The sequence below is a fragment of the Bos javanicus genome, chromosome 12, assembly GCF_032452875.1.
Source record: "Bos javanicus breed banteng chromosome 12, ARS-OSU_banteng_1.0, whole genome shotgun sequence".
Lineage (NCBI taxonomy): Eukaryota > Metazoa > Chordata > Mammalia > Artiodactyla > Bovidae > Bos > Bos javanicus.
Genome location: NC_083879.1, coordinates 19,206,980 through 19,225,600, shown reverse-complemented (window position 1 = coordinate 19,225,600; position 18,621 = coordinate 19,206,980). Strand labels below are relative to the sequence as shown.

Below are 18,621 nucleotides of genomic sequence, written 5' to 3'. Positions count from 1 at the left end.
GGGCTGCCGTCTATGGGGTCGCACAGAGTCGGACACGACTGAAGCGACTCAGCAGCAACAGCAGCAGTGTTGTGTTATATATATAGACCACAGTTTGTCATCTATCTGTTGATGGACATTTGGATGGTTTCCACTTTTTGGCTATTGTGAATACTGTTGTCTTGAACATTCATGTACAAATATTTGAGTGTGTACAAATATTCTTAAGTGCTTTTGTAATACTGAATTTATTATATAATTTAACGTGAACTTAAAAAAAAATGAAGAACTTGTTAACTTTGTAGAGTTAATTCCACTTTTTTTTCTCCTTTTTTCCTTTCAACCAACCTCAAACTTTTTTTTTCCTTGGAGGAGAGCTAAGGAGAGATATTATGAAGGATAGTGGGGGACTTACCTGGTAGTTAAAGACTCTGTGCTCCCACTGCAGGGGGCCCAGGTTCGATCCCTAGTCAAGGAACTAAGATCCCACCTGCTGCACAGTGTGGCCTGAAAAAGAATAAAAGGATAGTGGAATTCAGGGTGATCTTTGGTTACGTCAGCTGTCCCTTTTCTGAATACTGTCTTCCTTCATGGGCCTGTTGTTGATCGAAAATGTGAAGCTGTCATCAAGCTGAGTAGCCATTAGCAGGATAATCTTGGTCTCTTTTTATTTCTTTTTTGTACCTTTTAGCCAGTGTATTTCTTTTTTTTTTTTTTTTTTAGTGTATTCTAAATGTATTTTTTCTAAATTGTTCTTTTGTTTATAATGCAGAGGGAATAAAGTGAGCCAGGAAACCCTGTGCTTGAAAATTAATACAGCTGTGACAGCATGGGGTTTGGTTGCTCAGCAGTTGATACTGAAGGTCTTGTAATACACGTCCAGCTCAGGTGCGTCAGGCAGCTGGGGCTGTCCCATCAACAGGTGACCAGTCTTTGTGGTCATGGGGAAAGATGTTTAGGAAAAGTAAAGCTGCTGCTCAACTTAAAGAAATGGAACCTTTCCAGATTCTCTAACTGTAATTCAGTGATTGTTTGCAGTGAATGTTGTGATTAGAGAAAATTTAGTTCATAGGACGGGACTCCTTGGCCATACTCACACATATGTATAGACCTGTACACATTTTCAGAGTCTCATATACCTGCCTAACCTGGACCTGTTTATGAAAGGGTTCTTGCATCTTAAAATCCTCATCTTGAAAAGACATTCTTTTCAGACCAAATGTCCTACCATTTTCTATTAAGTTTGGAAAAAGTACAGTCACTAAGTATATCTCCAGGTGACCTCTTTTCCTGTCCACCCTCTAAACGTCAGAAGTGTTTGCTTACTCACAGTTTCTGATCTCAGCAGAGTGCTGGGAAGAAAGTCAGAGGATGAATGGGTACCTCTGAAGAACAGTTTCTTCTCTGGAGGGTGGTACTAGTTGCCAGAAACCAAGGTGGTCCAGCCCTTAGGACGAGATGCAGGAGTTGAGGCTCTGAGAAGAACTGTGTTCTGGGTGGGGAGGGTGGGTAACAATCTAGGCTCTTGGACTCTTTGCCCATCTTAGTTATTTCCCATCTTTTCATTCACTGGGGATTCAGATTACAGGGTCAGGTTTTTGAAAGAATATCCATCTTTCCTCCACAGCCAAGAGAGCTCTGCATCGTCAGGGTCGGAGGGGAGGCTGTAGGTTAGAGTAACAGGGCTTAGGCAAATGGTATTTCCTTAGGAGAGTCTGATAACAGAGCTCATGGAAAGCTCGTTGTTAGGTTTCAGCCTAGCTTTTAGCAGTTGCCCCTCTGTAAGAGTTGCCCTGGTGACAGCAGCTGCTGCGTCCTGGGGGAAGTCCTCATTTTGGGGAATTGGAAATGGGTCTCCTGCCTCAGTAGTACCTTCATTCAGCAGTGCCAGTGAAGGTCTCTGGAATTTTTAAGTTTCCCTGTTAGCCAGCTGCTTCTCCTCTTTTCCTTTGTTCACACATGTAAAGCACAAGAAAGTGTTGCATGAGTTTGTACACACGCCTTTAGTTTTCATGATAACACAGTTCTACTTACATGTAAGAATTAAATGTCCTTGCACCTTTTTATCAGGCAGTGTGACCACGGTTTAGTAAAGCCACTCCTCTTTTTTTTTTTTTTTTTTGCCACTCCTCTTAAGTACACATTCCTACTAAGTAAATTTGCTCTGCTTTCAGATAGTGTGTGAGGATTATTGTTTGTGCTGCATTGATTTTTAATGTTAAGAACGATGTTTAGATGCCAGGTAGGGAGGGAAAAGGGTCACCCTGGGAAGGAACACTGCTCTAGCGTGACCACTCAAGTGAGGAATGTGTTTCTTAGGACTCCTTGAATTGAATTTACCAACTCCTTGAAACTACCCTAAAAGCAGAGCAGAGGTGTCCAAAAGTGCTTCAGTGGAGGAAAACTGATCAATTCTCACCCTTAGATGAACACTACTCAAACTTTCGAGAGAAGAGTTTAGGTAAAATGACAATCTATAACCTTTTCTTTTCAAAAAGATTTTTTTTTTATGTGGACCATGTTTTTAAAGTCTTGATTGAATTTGTTACAACAGTGTTTCAGTTTTATGTTTTGTTTTGTTTTGTTCTGTTTTTTGATTTTAGTTTCCCGACTAGGGATCAGACCCACACCCCCTGAGCTAGAAGGTGAAGTCTTAACTTCTGGACCAGGGAAGTCCGCAGAATACACATTTTTAATGTCTAGCTTAGTTTGGAAGACCGGTTTTTGGCCTTTCCAAATATACTTTTTCTTTTAATTAATTTATTTTTTTATTGAAGGATAATTGCTTTACAGAATCCAAATATACATTTTTTTTCTTATAGTTTAGAAGGCAATGGCACCCCACTCCAGTACTCTTGCCTGGAAAATCCCATGGACGGAGGAGCCTGGTGGGCTACAGTCCATGGGGTCGCTTAGAGTCGGATACAACTGAGCAGCTTCACTTTCACTTTTCACTTTCATGCATTGGAGAAGGAAATGGCAACCCACTCCAGTGTTCTTGCCTGGAGAATCCCAGGGACAGGGGAGCCTGGTGGGCTGCCGTCTATGGGGTCGCACAGAGTCGAACACGACTGAAGCGACTTAGCAGCAGCAGCAGCAGCATACACTTAGCGACATTTGGGTATCACCAGCTGCTGAGACCTTCTCATCTCGGGGACATCAAAAGCTATCTCCTGTGTCTGCAGTACCTTCATTCAGTGCTGATGACGGCCCCTGGAATTTTTTGTCTCCCTGTTAGCCTATGAAATTTAATTTAATTTCTATGACATTGATTTTAATACTGGAAAGTTGATTTGTCGAGTAAGGGGTGAACTCTTCTGAGAAAAATCTAATGGAATTATCCATCGTGCTAGTCAGTATCTTTGTGAAGTCTTTCAAAGCTTGAGCACCTGTGTTAATGTGCTTGCTTCCTTCAGAGCATGAAGACTTTCTAACAGTTGCAGAGTCACTGAAGAAAGAATTTGACAGTCCAGAAACTGCCGATCTGAAGTTTCGAATTGATGGGAAATACATCCATGTCCATAAAGCTGTTTTGAAAATCAGGTATTTTCTCCTGAGTTTAGAGTCATCAGTAACCTTACTCTTTTGCAGTCTCCATTTCCTTGTTATCCCACACAATGGAGACTAATAAGAACTAATCTTGGGAGTAGAGTGAAACAGCACACTTAATAATTTTGCATGTAGTATCAGTCCACTCGTTATTGAAAAGTTTTGCGTGTATGTTTGTGTGTGTGTGTGTGCGCACGTGTACACTCATGCGCCTTTTAGAAAAAGCATAATGTGGGAGTATTTTTCTGTATTGTTTGTTAAATGAAGTAGCTCATACATAATTATTTCCATCAAAAAAATTGTATATAGCTTTAAGAAAATACAAAGGCCCATCAGTGAAAAGTGTATATGTCTTCTTTTAGTTAAAACTTCCAGAGAAGGCAGTGGCACCCCACTCCAGCACTCTTGCCTGGAAAATCCCATGCACAGAGGAGCCTGGTGGGCTACAGTCCATGGGGTCACAGAGTCAGACATGACTGAGCGACTTCACTCTCACTTTTCACTTTCATACATTGGAGAAGGAAATGGCAATCCACTCCAGTGTTCTTGCCTGGAGAATCCCAGGGACGTGGGAGCCTGGTGGGCTGCCGTCTTATGTGGTCGCACAGAGTCAGACACGACTGAAGCAACTTAGCAGCAGCAGCAGCAGTTAAAACTTCATTTTCCACAAGCAGAAAACTTAGGAATACTGGACTTTCTGGTCCTGAGAGACAACTAATTCCCAGTTGAAGAAATGTTCTCTAAATATGGTACATGGCAGGAGTTCTTTGTATAAATGTGAGGGAACTTTGTATTAATTAATAACTGGATGATTGCTCACTGAGGCTGCCATTCGAGAGAGAGGCACATAAAATCTGACCATTGAGAGTTAAACTGGCCATTTACGAGTCTTTTTTCAAAATTTAGTTTAACATCTATTTACAAAATAACGTGTTTTTAGGGAACTAAAATGCTATGTCATTCATTGCTTTAAAGGAGTAAGTGTCTACACCAAAGTAGTAATTGAAAAGGTGAAGGGGAATTGTTTCTGTCTGAAGACCTGTGGTCAGCCCGTCGGATTTTCCTGCATAGTGTTCTGACTGAGTTCATCTATTAACCCTTGCCTGCTGCTGCTAAGTCACTTCAGTCGTGTCTGACTCTGTGTGACCCCATAGACAGCAGCCCACCAGGCTCCCCCGTCCCTGGGATTCTCCAGGCAAGAACACTGGAGTGGGTTGCCATTTCCTTCTCCAAAGCATGAAAGTGAAAAGTGAAAGTGAAGTCGCTCAGTCGTGTCCGACTCTTAGCGACCGCATGGACTGCAGCCTACCAGGCCCCTCCATCCATGGGATTTTCCAGGCAAGAGTACTGGAGTGGGGTGCCATTGCCTTCTCCAGAACCCTTGCCTAGACAACTGTAACTTTTTCCCTCCCAGATGAGGTAATTTCCTTTGTAAGTGGAGCCATTCTTTCAGTATTCTGAATGGATATTGAACATATATTTGTGTTTTTCTACTGTAACTCATTTTAAAAAGGATTTGAAAAGATGATTAAAAAAAAAATCATGAAGTATGTTATACTTTAAGAAAATCAAATATTCAGAAATCAGTTCCTCATTTAGGTGTATCTGTACATGTAAATACAATACAAAAAGACCTGTTTAGTTTTTGTTCAAATATGTGACTATCCTAGTGAGTGTCACAAATAAATTGGTAACAGGCTTGGAAGAAGAAGGGGAGCAGATGAAAGAAAAGGAACAAAGTTGGGATGGTGGCTGTTTTGAGGATGAGTCAGAAAAGAAGGAAAGTTGTCATGTACGGTAATGGAATAAAAATCCTTTTGAACATAATCCAGTTAACTTTTAAAACCATTTTAAGAATGTGCCGATTACAAAAATGGTGATTGCAAGAATGTGCTGGTAACATACAAACACTGAATCATTTGAGTGGTATTGATACATATCACGGAGAAGGCAATGGCAACCCACTCCAGTACTCTTGCCTGGAAAATCCCACAGGCAGAGGAGCCTGGTAGGCTGCAGTCCATGGGGTCATGAAGAGTTGGACATGACTGAGTGACTTCACTTTCACTTTTGACTTTGATGCATTGGAGAAGGAAATGGCAACCCACTCCAGTGTTCTTGCCTGGAGAATCCCAGGGACGGGGGAGCCTGGTGGGCTGCCGTCTATGGGGTTGCACAGAGTCGGACATGACTGAATCGACTTAGCAGCAGTTAGCAGCAGCAGATACATATCAAAAGTTTGAACAGTCACTTTTGAATTTCTTTTGAATTTCATTGTTTGAAATGCCCTTCTGTATAACATCTTTTAAACAAAACAGGTAAGCAAAAGCCTTAATCTGAATGAGGTCTGTCAGATGCAAACAGTGGTACTTGTTGAAGCGCTGGCTACTTTGAGGCTATGTATAGTTCTTACTGTTTTACTAGGCAATACCTTAAAGAATGAAAGTGAGTGTATGTAAAAGGTGAATATAAAAACCCTTGCATGTGGAATATATTTTGGTTTTTGTACGTGGAATGAATGTACTACTCAAATAGAGTAACCATCCCTGTAATACTTGTTCATGCTTGCTCCCACCGCCTTAAGCAGGTGAGTTTTGCTGTTGTGTTTCAGGTGTGAGCACTTTCGATCCATGTTCCAGTCTTACTGGAATGAGGACATGAAGGAGGTGATAGAGATAGAGCAGTTCTCCTACGCCGTGTACCGTGCCTTTCTCCAGTACCTCTACACGGACGCAGTGGACCTGCCCCCGGAGGACGCCATAGGTACCAGCCGCGCTGGGACTGGCCACGGCACAGGGTCAAAAACATGTCTCCCAACTCTTACTGGGCTCACCTTGTGACTCAGCTGGTAAAGAATCGGCCTGCAATGCGGGAGACCTGGGTTCGATTCCTGGGTTGGGAAGATCCTCTGGAGAAGGGAAAGGCTACCCACTTCGGTATTCTGGCCTGGAGAACTTCATGGACTGTATAGTCCATGGGGTTGCAAAGAGTCAGACACAACTGAGCGAGCTTCCCATACTCTTATAGTTCAGTTAGTTGCTCAGTCATGTCCGACTCTTGCGATCCTACGGACTGCAGCACACCAGGCCTCCCTGTCCATCACCAACTCCCGGAGTTTACTCAAACTCATGTCCATCGAGTCGGTGATGCCATCCAACTATCTCATCCTCTATTGTCCCCTTCTCCTCCTGCCTTCAATCTTTCCCAGCATCAGGGTCTTTTCCAGTGAATCAGTTCTTCGTGTCAGGTGGCCAAAGTATTGGAGCTTCAGATTCAGTATCAGTCCTTCCAATGAATATTCAGGACTGATTTCCTTTAGGATGGACTGATTGGATCTCCTTGCAGTCCAGGGGACTCTCAAGAGTCTCCTCCAACACCACAGTTCAAAAGCATCAGTTCTTTGGTGCTCAGCTCTCTTTATAGTCCAATTCTCACATCCATACGTGACTCCTGGAAAAGCTATAGCTTTGACTAGATGGACCTTTGTTGACAAAGGAATGTCTCTGCTTTTTAATATGTTGTCTAGGTTGATCATAACTTTTCTTCCAAGGAGCAAATGTCTTTTAATTTCATGGCTGCAGTCACCATCTGCAGTGATTTTTGAGCCCCCAAAATAAAGTCTGTCACTGTTTCCATTGTTTCCCCATCTATTTGCCATGAAGTGATGGGACCAGATGGCATGATCTTAATTTTCTGATAGTATTGAAAGGTAAAAGGTTTCAGATTTATTGGTTTTTAACATGCTTTTAAAGAACGATTTAAAGTAAATGCCTTTAGAAATAGTATTGAATTTGGGTGAGAGATAAACTTCCGGTTTGGGGTTGGTCAGATCAGATCAGTCACTCAGTTGTGTCCGACTCTTTGCGACCCCATGAATCGCAGCACGCCAGGCCTCTCTGTCCATCACCAACTCCCGGAGTTCACTGAGACTCATGTCCATCGAGTCAGTGATGCCATCCAGCCATCTCATCCTCTGTCGTCCCCTTCTCCTCCTGCCCCCAATCCCTCCCAGCATCAGAGTCTTTCCAATGAGTCAACTCTTCGCATGAGATGGCCAGAGTACTGGAGTTTCAGCTTTAGCATCATTCCTTCCAAAGAAATCCCAGGGCTGATCTCCTCCAGGATGGACTGGGTGGATCTCCTTGCAGTCCAAGGGACTCTCAAGAGTCTTCTCCGACACCACAGTTCGAAAGCATCAATTCTTCGGTGCTCAGCCTTCTTCACAGTCCAACTCTCACATCCATATATGACCACAGGAAAAACCATAGCCTTGACTAGACAAACCTTGTTGGCAAAGTAATGTCTCTGCTTTTGAATATGCTATCTAGGTTGGTCATAACTTTCCTTCCAAGGAGTAAGCGTCTTTTAATTTCATGGCTGCAGTTACCATCTGCAGTGATTTTGAGCCCCAAAAAATAAAGTCTGACACTGTTTCCACTGTTTCCCTATCTATTTCCAATGAAGTGATGGGGCCAGATGCCATGATCTTCGTTTTCTGAATGTTGAGCTTTAAGCCAACTTTTTCACTCTCCACTTTGACTTTCATCACGAGGCTTTTTAGTTCTTCTTCACTGTCTGCCATAAGGGTGGTGTCATCTGCATATCTGAGGTTATTGATATTTCTCCCAGAAGTCTTGATTCCAGCTTGTTTTTCTTCCAGTCCAGCGTTTCTCATGATGTACTCTGCATAGAAGTTAAATAAACAGGGTGACAATATACAGCGTTGATGTACTCCTTTTCCTATTTGGAACCAGTCTGTTGTTCCATGTCCAGTTCTAACTGTTGCTTCCTGACCTGCATACAAATTTCTCAAGAGGCAGATCAGGTGATCTGGTATTCCCATCTCTTTCAGAATTTTCCACAGTTTATTGTGATCCACACAGTCAAAGGCTTTGGCATAGTCAACAAAGCAGAAATAGATGCTTTTCTGAAACTGTCTTGCTTTTTCCATGATCCATCGGATGTTGGCAATTTGATCTCTGGTTCCTCTGCCTTTTCTAAAACCAGCTTGAACATCAGGAAGTTCACGGTTCACATATTGCTGAAGCCTGGCTTGGAGAATTTTGAGCATTACTTTACTAGCGTGTGAGATGAGTGCAATTGTGCGGTAGTTTGAGCATTCTTTGGCATTGCCTTTCTTTGGGATTGGAATGAAAACTGACCTCTTCCAGTCCTGTGGCCACTGCTGAGTTTTCCAGATTTGCTGGCATATTGAGTGCAGCACTTTCACAGCATCATCTTTCAGGATTTGGAATAGCTCAGCTGGAATTCCATCACCTCCACTAGCTTTGTTCGTAGTAATGCTTTCTAAGGCCCACTTGACTTCACATTCCAGGATGTCTGGCTCTAGGTCAGTGATCACACCATCGAGATTATCTGGGTCGTGAAGATCTTTTTTGTACAGTTCTTCTGTGTATTCTTGCCATCTCTTCTTAGTATCTTCTGCTTCTGTTAGGTCCATACCATTTCTGTCCTTTATCGAGCCCATCTTTGCATGAAATGTTCCTTTGGTATCTCTGATTTTCTTGAAGAGATCCCTAGTGTTTCCCATTCTGTTGTTTTCCTCTATTTCTTTGCATTGATCGCTGAAGAAGGCTTTCTTATCTCTTCTTGCTATTCTTTGGAACTCTGCATTCAGATGTTTATATCTTTCCTTTTCTCCTTTGCTTTTCACTTCTCTTCTTTTCACAGCTATTTGTAAGGCCTCCCCAGACAGCCATTTTGCTTTTTTGCATTTCTTTTCCATGGGGATGGTCTTGCTCCCTGTCTCCTGTACAATGTCACGAACCTCATTCCATAGTTCATCAGGCACTCTGTCTATCAGATCTAGGCCCTTAAATCTATTTCTCACTTCCACTGTATAATCATAAGGGATTTGATTTAGGTCATACCTGAATGGTCTAGTGGTTTTCCCTAGTTTCTTCAATTTAAGTCTGAATTTGGCAATAAGGAGTTCATGGTCTGAGCCACAGTCAGCTCCTGGTCTTGTTTTTGCTGACTGTATAGAGCTTCTCCATCTTTGGCTGCAAAGAATATAATCAGTCTGATTTCTGTGTTGACTATCTGGTGATGTCCATGTGTAGAGTCTTCTCTTGTGTTGTTGGAAGAGGGTGTTTGTTATGACCAGCGCATTTTCTTGGCAAAACTCTATTAGTCTTTGCCCTGCTTCATTCCATATTCCAAGGCCAAATTTGCCTGTTACTCCAGGTGTTTCTTGACTTCTTACTTTTGCATTCCAGTCCCCTATAATGAAAAGGACATCTTTTTTGGGTGTTAGTTCTAAAAGGTCTTGTAGGTCTTCATAGAACCGTTAAACTTCAGCTTCTTCAGCATTACTGGTTGGGGCATAGACTTGGATTACTGTGATATTGAATGGTTTGCCTTGGAAACAAACTGAGATCATTCTGTCGTTTTTGAGATTGCATCCAAGTACTGCATTTCGGACTCTCTTTGTTGACCATGACGGCCACTCCATTTCTTCTGAGGGATTCCTGCCCACAGTAGTAGATATAATGGTCATCTGAGTTAAATTCACCCATTCCAGTCCATTTCAGTTCGCTGATTCCTAGAATGTCAACATTCACTCTTGCCATCTCCTGTTTAACCACTTCCAATTTGCCTTGATTCATGGACCTGACATTCCAGGTTCCTATGCAATATTGCTCTTTACAGCATCGGACCTTGCTTCTATCACCAGTCACATCCACATCTGGGTATTGTTTTTGCTTTGGCTCCATCCCTTCATTCTTTCTGGAGTTATTTCTCCACTGATCTCCAGTAGCATATTGGGCACCTACTGACCTGGGGAGTTCCTCTTTCAGTATCCTATCATTTTGCCTTTTCATACTGTTCATGGGGTTCTCAAGGCAAGAATACTGAAGTGGTTTGCCATTACATACAGGATGGATAAACAACATCCTACTGTATAGCACGCGGAACCATATTCGATGTCCTGGGATAAATCATAATGGAAAAGAATGTAAAAGAGAATATGTTGTTCAGTCACCAAGTCGTGTCAGATTGTTTACAACCCCATGGACTGCAGCATGCCAAGCTTCCCTGTCCCTCACAGGGAATATGCATTTGTCTCATGATATGCTCCGGGAGATGGTGATGGACAGGGAAGCCTGGCATGCTGCAGTCCATGAGGTCGTGAAGAGTCGGACACAACTGAGCAACTGAGTAACAGCATGGTAGAGTATATAAGTGGATAACGAGTCGCTTTGCTGTGCAGCAGAAATTAACACAACATTGTAAGTCAACTGTACTTCAATTAAAAAAAAATTCAGAAAGTATATATAAATATCACAGTTACCTATATGGACACAGTTAATTTATGACTGTGGTCTTATTTTACTCTTTTAATCCTCAGGTGTAAGTTGCTAATGAATTAAGCGTATCATTTTGGAAACACGGGACAATTCGATTTTTTCCTCTTCCTTTGTACTATAGAAGAAATTGTATAAATGGAGTATAGGAGAGCTGTGTTTGGGAGGTGGGGAAGGGACGAACTTTGAAAGAGAATTTATTTAGTAAGATTGAGAGTACTGTTCCCTAAGAAGCTCCTGCTGACTTATCTGTATAACTCTCTTCACCAAAAGGAAATGGCTGTAGATGGTTGGAAACTATTATGAGCTCCATTAAGCATCCCATACTTTACTTTCAGGTCTTCTGGACTTGGCGACATCCTACTGCGAAAACAGGCTGAAGAAACTTTGTCAGCATCTCATCAAGCGAGGAATCACCGTGGAGAACGCCTTCTCACTGTTCTCCGCTGCAGTCAGATACGACGCAGAGGTAACGTAAACCAGCGCGCGCAAACACGCCGCCCATAACTCCCCGGGGGCACCTTCCCCCCTTTTTTTCTCATGGGACAAGGAACATGATGAGTGACTTCATTTCTGTTTGGGGAATCACTGAATGGACTGACCCCTAAAAAAATGGAATCTGGCTTGCTTTATTCTCTGTTCACAGCTTCAAAAATGGTTGTTTCTCCTGTTTCTACCTGAGATAGGAAACTGGAGTCCCAGCAGCCCCACTGCAGGTTGGAATATAAAGAGCCACATCTCATGGGACTAGCAGACGGCATGTGATATTTCAAGTATTTCTCCAGGCGAGCGTAATACATTTTTTCTCAGGACCCACTGTGCTTTTGCCCCACCGTTGCCCTGTCATAAGCCAGGGCTGCCCTGTGATTTATCCCTGTGTTTGCTCTGAAGTTCTGTCATCATCTAATTGTCACTCACGGTTATTCATGGATGAAGAGCCTGCTCTGGACTCCTTTTTGTTTGGTGGTTTTTTATACGGGATTGATTGATGGATCTCTGGAGAGTCCCTGAGTGAATGGGCTTTGGGAGCCTGCGGTTCTTTGTGTGCATTTTCTGGAAGTGAAGAGCCATGGTACCATCAGAATGTCAGCTCCCTCTGCACAGGAGCTGTATCCCGTTCATCTGTGTGCCTTGTGCCCAGCACATGGGTGGCCAGTTTTTGAACTGAGTGAACACGGAAAGGATGCATTAAGGATAATTAGGGAACTGAAGGCTGAGATGGTTGGTTTCATGTCTTCATGGAGAATAAAAGTCAAAGAGCAGTAGCTTTGGTTGAGGTGTCTAGCTAAGGTTTGCACCCGAAATGACACAGTCAGTCTTTCGTTTTATCATCGTGTGACCAGGGAGATCACCTGGTGTCAGAGAATTTACCAGACTCATGCAAAGATCTGCAGCTGCGGCCTTGGAGATGTGTTGGAGGACAGACTGCATCTTTGCTGCATTTGGGGATCAAAATGGACCATTATGTCTTGGGTTTTCAAAATGCATCCTATTTTTATTTCAGACTATATTATGATTATAAATATTTGATGAGGTCAGATATAGCTGATTTTCTCTGTGGCCTTTTCAACAGATGGGATGATGATCAAAGTAAATCATTTCTAATAGGAAATGGATGTCTAGTTTTTTTCCTACCCTTTCTTTGTCATCATGAACATCTCTATTAGCAACGCTGTTTCTTCAGATTTTATTTCCTCCCAGTGATACAATTTTAAATTGGTCCATGACTTTTCACTTCTTTTGGCGATTGACTTTGAACCTTCTGTGTCTCTCCATACTCCTTCTCAGTGCTCATGAGGTCTGTGTTCTTGGGATAAGGAGCTTGCTGACCAAAACCAGTCAGGACCACCTGTACTGTGCTGCGTTGCTTCCATTGTGTCCGATTCTGTGCGACGCCATGGACTGTAGCCCCAGGCTCCTCTGTCCATGGGATTCTCCAGGCAAGAATACTGGAGTGGGTTGCCATGCCCTCCTCCAGGGGATCTTCCCCACCCAAGGATCCAACCCGCGTATCTTTTGTCTAACCTGCATTAGCAGGCAGATTCTTCACCACTAGCGCCACCTGGGAGCCAGGACCACTGGGGCAGCAACTCGACTCTCGTTGCTGGAAAGTTCTTTCTCACCTTCAGCTAAAATCTATCCCAGAAAGTTTATGGAAGATGCCTTATGCCTACCCAGGCCAGGTCATTTCCTTCACTGGTTTTCACTTTTCTGATATAAAGTACATTAGAAGCTGTCCCTTGTTTGAGACCACAAACATGCGTCACCAGAGTCTGTCCCATTGCGGGCGTGTAGTTGGCACTCAGAAGTACATGCTGAGTTAAGTGAACGAATGAATGTATTTGAAACATGTCACCATAAAGTTGTACTTTAAAAAAAATTGTTAAACAATAACTCATAATCCTGTAAATTTTATGTATTCAATGTAGAGAAATTAGAAAATAGAAGGCAAAAAGCCTTCTTTTTAGGTTGAATTATTTTTTATTCTGTTGGGAGTTATATAATTGACTAATGTACCTTTACGTTTTATTACCTTAATACTGTAGAATGTAGAAATATATACATTTAGAATATAAAAATGAAGCCCACTTACTATATCTGTTAGTTGATTGGAAGCTGCTGCTAAGGCAGATTGGAAATTAGCTGCAAAATCTGTTATTTTCAGTGATTCAGCTTAGGGACCCTATGTGACTTTTCTTTCATTCTGTGAAAATGGGAGGGTGGAGACTCCCTGCCTCTCATATTTCTTCTTTTTTCTATAAAAATTACTGTGGTTCCTCCATGCTTCCTTTTGACAAGAGAATTTTGAAGCAAATGTACATATGTTAAAAGAACAAAAATATATTGATTGACTCAATAGTTGTGAAGATTTTTGAAAGTAAGCTAATTGTTGTGGAACCCTTATAGATGCATTGTCAAATTTTCTGCAAATTTTTAAAAAGTAAAGAAGGACTTAGAGAAAGAAGACTTACATATTCCTATAGTACAAACCTGAATGAGTGTTGATATCAGGGGAGAAAATGTGTATAAAACATTGTCTCGTGATAGTCCTGATCATGTTTTAGGTATAAACATTTTGAAATGCTTCTATTTATACTGTTTCTTTTCAGGAAATTTTTGTTTTCTGTGTCTGGTTGAACATTAGAAGAAACAGTTGGGGAGTGTTTTGTTTGTTTGTTTAATCAGATTAGAGAACTTTCCAGAAAATACTACTTTCTGAGCAGCTATGTCTTAAAATTTTGCTTTTGGTGGGTAGAAATAAATATGAGCCAAGAATCTAATTACAGAATTGATTTGGGGACATGATTTTTTTAAAACTTAGTGCTAATGCCAGATGGTCAGCATTTACTTCTTTTCTTAGGAGGTTAATTAAACATTTTTTGTGATCAGTAGACTACAGAATATTTTTTGAGTGTATGTTCAGTCACTCAATCATGTCCGACTCTTTGTGACCTCATGGACTGCAGCTTGCCAGCCTTCCCTGTCCTTCACTATCTCTCAGACTTCGCTCAAACTCTTGTCCATCGAGTCGGTGATGCCATCCAGCTATCTCATCCTCTGTCGTCCCCTTCTCCTCCTGCCCTCAGTCTTTCCCAGCATCAGGGTCTCCTCCAATGAGTTGGCTCTTCGCATCAGATGCCCAAAGTATTGGAGCTTCAGCATCAGTCCTTCCAGTGAATATTCAGAGTTAATTTTCTTTAGGATTGACTGGTTTGATCTCCTTGCAGTCGAAGAGATTCTCAAGAGTCTTCTCCAACACCACAGTTCCAAAGCATCAATTCTTCGGCCCTCAGCCTTCTTTATGGTCCAACTTGCACATCCATACATGACTACTGGCAAAACCGTAGCTTTGACTCTACAGACCTTTGTCAGCAAAGTGATGTCTCTGCTTTTTAAAAATTTTTTCCAATATGGTGAGACACTGAAACACTTTCTAAAAAAGAAAATGAAAACCCACTTTGATATGGAATGTTTTTGTACTTGATGTACAGTTGATTCTTGAACAGTGCAGGGGTTAAAGGTGTATAATTTACAGTCAACCCTCCGTGTATGTGGTTTGTCCAAATCCCTGGAGTCAGTCAACCTTGGATCCTGTAGTGCAGTTAGTATGTGCTGTTGAAAAATATCACCCTGGCAGAGTAGTCCTTCTGCAAAATGTCTTAGCACTCATGTATTTTAGCCTTGGGCTGTTAACACTGGATAATAACTCCACTGAAAGCTGCAACATCATTTTAAAATGTGGGTTTTAAGACTGTCGATCTTCCATGTTTTGTTACTAAAGAAAATCTGTGGAAAGAAAAACCAAGTTATTTTCAGAGTGTGTACAGTGATTGGAATAATGCGATGTTTAAAGATTGAGAATGAATTTATAAATGTAGATCTTCCTTCCTAATTAGAACAAATCTGCTATTTGATCTGCTTCAGAATCGCTTTATAATAATTCCACCACAGACAGTCATAAACATGGACTTTGCTTCTGAAACACCAAGACTACCATATTATGAGATTCCTTGAATTTACACCCTTGCCCACTTTCATATTCCATAGGCTTGAGAAGGTGCTTAGGAACTTTTCTTACCTCCTGGCCAAATACTCCTTGTCCTTCTTAGAATTTTTTTTTTTTTTTAAGTCCAGCAGTCCTATTATAGTTGACTTATTAGTTGGGTAAGAGTTGCATTTTTTCCCCTAGGTAATTGAAGATCTGATCATTTGCATATTGAGCTGAACAAATCATGTAGGTTCTTATACTATTTAAGAGTTCTCAGAAGGGCATTTTTCTAATTTTTCTAATTCACATATCACCATCAGCAGCACACGGGCTCAGGTTGCTGATTGAATCTGCTTGACTGTGCAGCTCTCTGGTTCATGGAAGTGAACATGCAGATTTTAATTCCTCTGTTCAAGTGCGTTCAGCGCTTCCTTTTCCGAAGATCTGCCTTAACCACAGTTTAATTAGTTATTTAGACAACTCAGATTTAGATTACTTTCAGTATTCTTTGGAGAAGGCAATGGCACCCCACTCCAGTACTCTTGCCTGGAAAATCCCATGGACGGAGGAACCTGGTGGGCTGCAGTCCATGGGGTTGCTAGGAGTCAGACACGACTGAGCGACTTCACTTTCACTTTTCACTTTCATGCATTGGAGAAGGAAATGGCAACCCACTCCAGTGTTCTTGCCTGAAGAATCCCAGGGATGGGGAAGCCTGGTGGGCTGCCATCTATGGGGTCGCACAGAGTCGGACATGATTGAAGCGACTTAGCAGCAGCGGCTGTATTCTTTAGTTAGCCTTTCGGTGTTTGAAACTATTAAACATTTGTTGAATGCGGTTGACCCTTGATCAACGTGGGTTTGAACTGCATGGGTCTACTTATACATGGATATTTTTCAATAGTAAATACTACAGTACTGTTAGATCTGTGGTTGGCTGAATCTGCAAATATGGAGGGCCAACTATAAATTATACTTGGGTTAACTCCCATGTCGTTCAAGGATCAACTGCACTGAGAAATCTCACCAAACTAAATGGAGGGGAAGACAAAGCAATTTGATAAAACTATTTTCATAGAGTTGTGAACTGACAATTTAGAAGCCCCATTTGTATACCTGGGGCTTCCCTGGTGGCTCAGATGGTAAAGAATGCCTGCATTGTGGGGGACCCAGGTTTGATCCCTGGGTCTGGAAGATCCCTTGGAGAAGGGATTGGCTACCCACTCCAGTATTCTGGCCTGGAGAATTCCATGCACAGAGGAGCCTGGTGGGCTACAGTTCATGAGGTTGCAAAGAGCTAGACATAACTGAGCAACTAACACTTTTCACTTTGTATGCCTGTGCTATATAAAAAAGTTCTTAACAGTTTATACCCCAGGTAATCTATACAATTAATAAACTGAATAAACTGGCTTTTTCATTATACTACAAATATCTTTAATTCCAAATTAGCAGATACAGGAGTGGTTAAGTTTTTTTTTTTTTTTTGACTTTTTATTTTGTATGGGGTAATAGTAGAAGGGAGTGGCAGAGGATGACATGGTTAGATGGCATCACCGACTCAGTGGATGTGAATTTGAGCAAACTCCAGGAGATATGAAGAACAGAATAGCCTAGCGTGCTGCAGTTCATGGGGTTGCAGAGAGTTGGACACAACTTAGTGACTGAACAGCAACAACAAATAGCCGAGTAACAAGAGATGCTGGGATGGTTTCAGGCGGACAGTGACGGGACTCAGCCATACGTGCACACGTATCCATCTCCCCCAAACTCCCCTCCATCCAGGCTGAGAAGTGGTACGGTTTTGCAGTGTCAGAATTTAATTTCACCTTTGAACTTGAAATTGTATAATTAAAATTTAAATACCTAAAGATCCATATCTGATACATGACATGGTTTGAAGGACTTTTTATGCTGTGACTGGGTCCTTCTTTCTCAGATATATGTAGATAATTAAACTAGTTATGTATTTTTGATAAATTAAAATGTGACTTTCATCTTTCTATGGGATGTAATTTAGTCCCTAGAGCTGTTTATTAACCACTGAGTTATAATACCAGGAGTAGTGCTTTTTCCTGAATAACAATATGAGAGAGAATGTTTTATGTTGTAGGGCATTCAGCTGTCCATTTAGCTCACCAGGAGTCTCTTACTTCAAAACAAAACAAAACAAAGCCATGGATCCAGAGACTGCGCTAACAATCTAAATGTGTTTTCAATTATCTGAGAATAGAACTCTGGCAGCAGCTGTCTGAGAGACTTCAGATGTGGTTTCTCTCTTCCTGGTTATATGACTGGAGAGGGTGCTTCTTTCAGCAAGGGACAGAGAGACTCGTAGAATGAGGAAGCATTTGTTTGCAGGGCTCTGAAAGGGGCATTTCTGTGTGGAAAGCAGCCCTTCCCCCACCCTGCCTGATATTCTCATTTGGTGGGAGCTGGGATGCAGGAAGCCAAGACCCTACAGTTTAACTGTTGTTGGGATCCTGGTCTGGTAGAACCCTGAATATTGACCTTCAGTATTGCTGGCCAGGTTACAGAAAGCGAGCTGTCAGACTTCACCTTTGTGCACGTTCCAGGTTACCTAGTTGATGTAATAAATGTATGTTCCAACGTTTGAAGGAACAAGGTCACAGTAGCATTTTGCTGGGGTGAAAGCATGTCTTAGCACAGGCACAAGTTGGCTCTTAAACTCTCAGTTTGCCACTTGTGTGTGAGACTTGCGCTGTGAATGTTGGTAGCTGGTGACCCTTCTCCTCTGATTGACCATCTGAGAAATTAGTGTGGTGGGAATTATAGTGTATTACTCCTTGTGGCTTTAAAAATGAAGACATTTTTATATAGGAGAGCATGAAAGTGATTTTAAGGTCTTTGGAATTTTTATTGTTTTTTTAGAATTTTTATTTTTAATGTGTCACTTTAGGTTGATCATTTCATCATTTTTCTGTTTTTGAAAAGTCTTTTCTTCCCTTGAACCAAATGACCCACATCTTAATGCTTTTCCCTGATGCTTGAATGTAGTAAAACATATTATATGGACTTAAGTTGCTTTCAACTTTTTAAAACCATGTCTTCGAGTGACTGGATTATGTGATAATTGTGAAGAAACTGCAGCCCTACATCCCACAACTGTGTGTGTGTTTTGAAGAGTCAGACCTGAGTAAGGGAACCATTGCTTTTACTGTGTGATGAGAAAACAGTTGGTATTTTTTCTGCCTTGTACCTGTGGTCATGTGTTTGCCTAGTATGAGGTTTCTGGCCTCAAATCTCTTCTAGGGG

General features: G+C 41.7%; 1 protein-coding gene across 8 annotated transcripts in view; it reads left to right on the top strand.

The window, feature by feature from the left end:
* RCBTB1 (RCC1 and BTB domain containing protein 1) overlaps positions 1-18,621 on the top strand; it is a 59,268-nt gene that overhangs the window by 38,267 nt on the left and 2,380 nt on the right. For 6 of the 8 annotated variants that reach the window (XM_061434635.1, XM_061434634.1, XM_061434633.1 and 3 more), the window contains 3 exons: positions 3,396-3,522; positions 6,140-6,291; positions 11,195-11,325. In XM_061434635.1, coding sequence (XP_061290619.1) covers positions 3,396-3,522; positions 6,140-6,291; positions 11,195-11,325 — 410 coding nt within the window. Of the gene's footprint in view, positions 1-3,395; positions 3,523-6,139; positions 6,292-11,194; positions 11,335-18,621 lie in introns of those variants that run through there. The other 2 variants (XM_061434638.1, XM_061434640.1) reach the window with 2 other exon arrangements.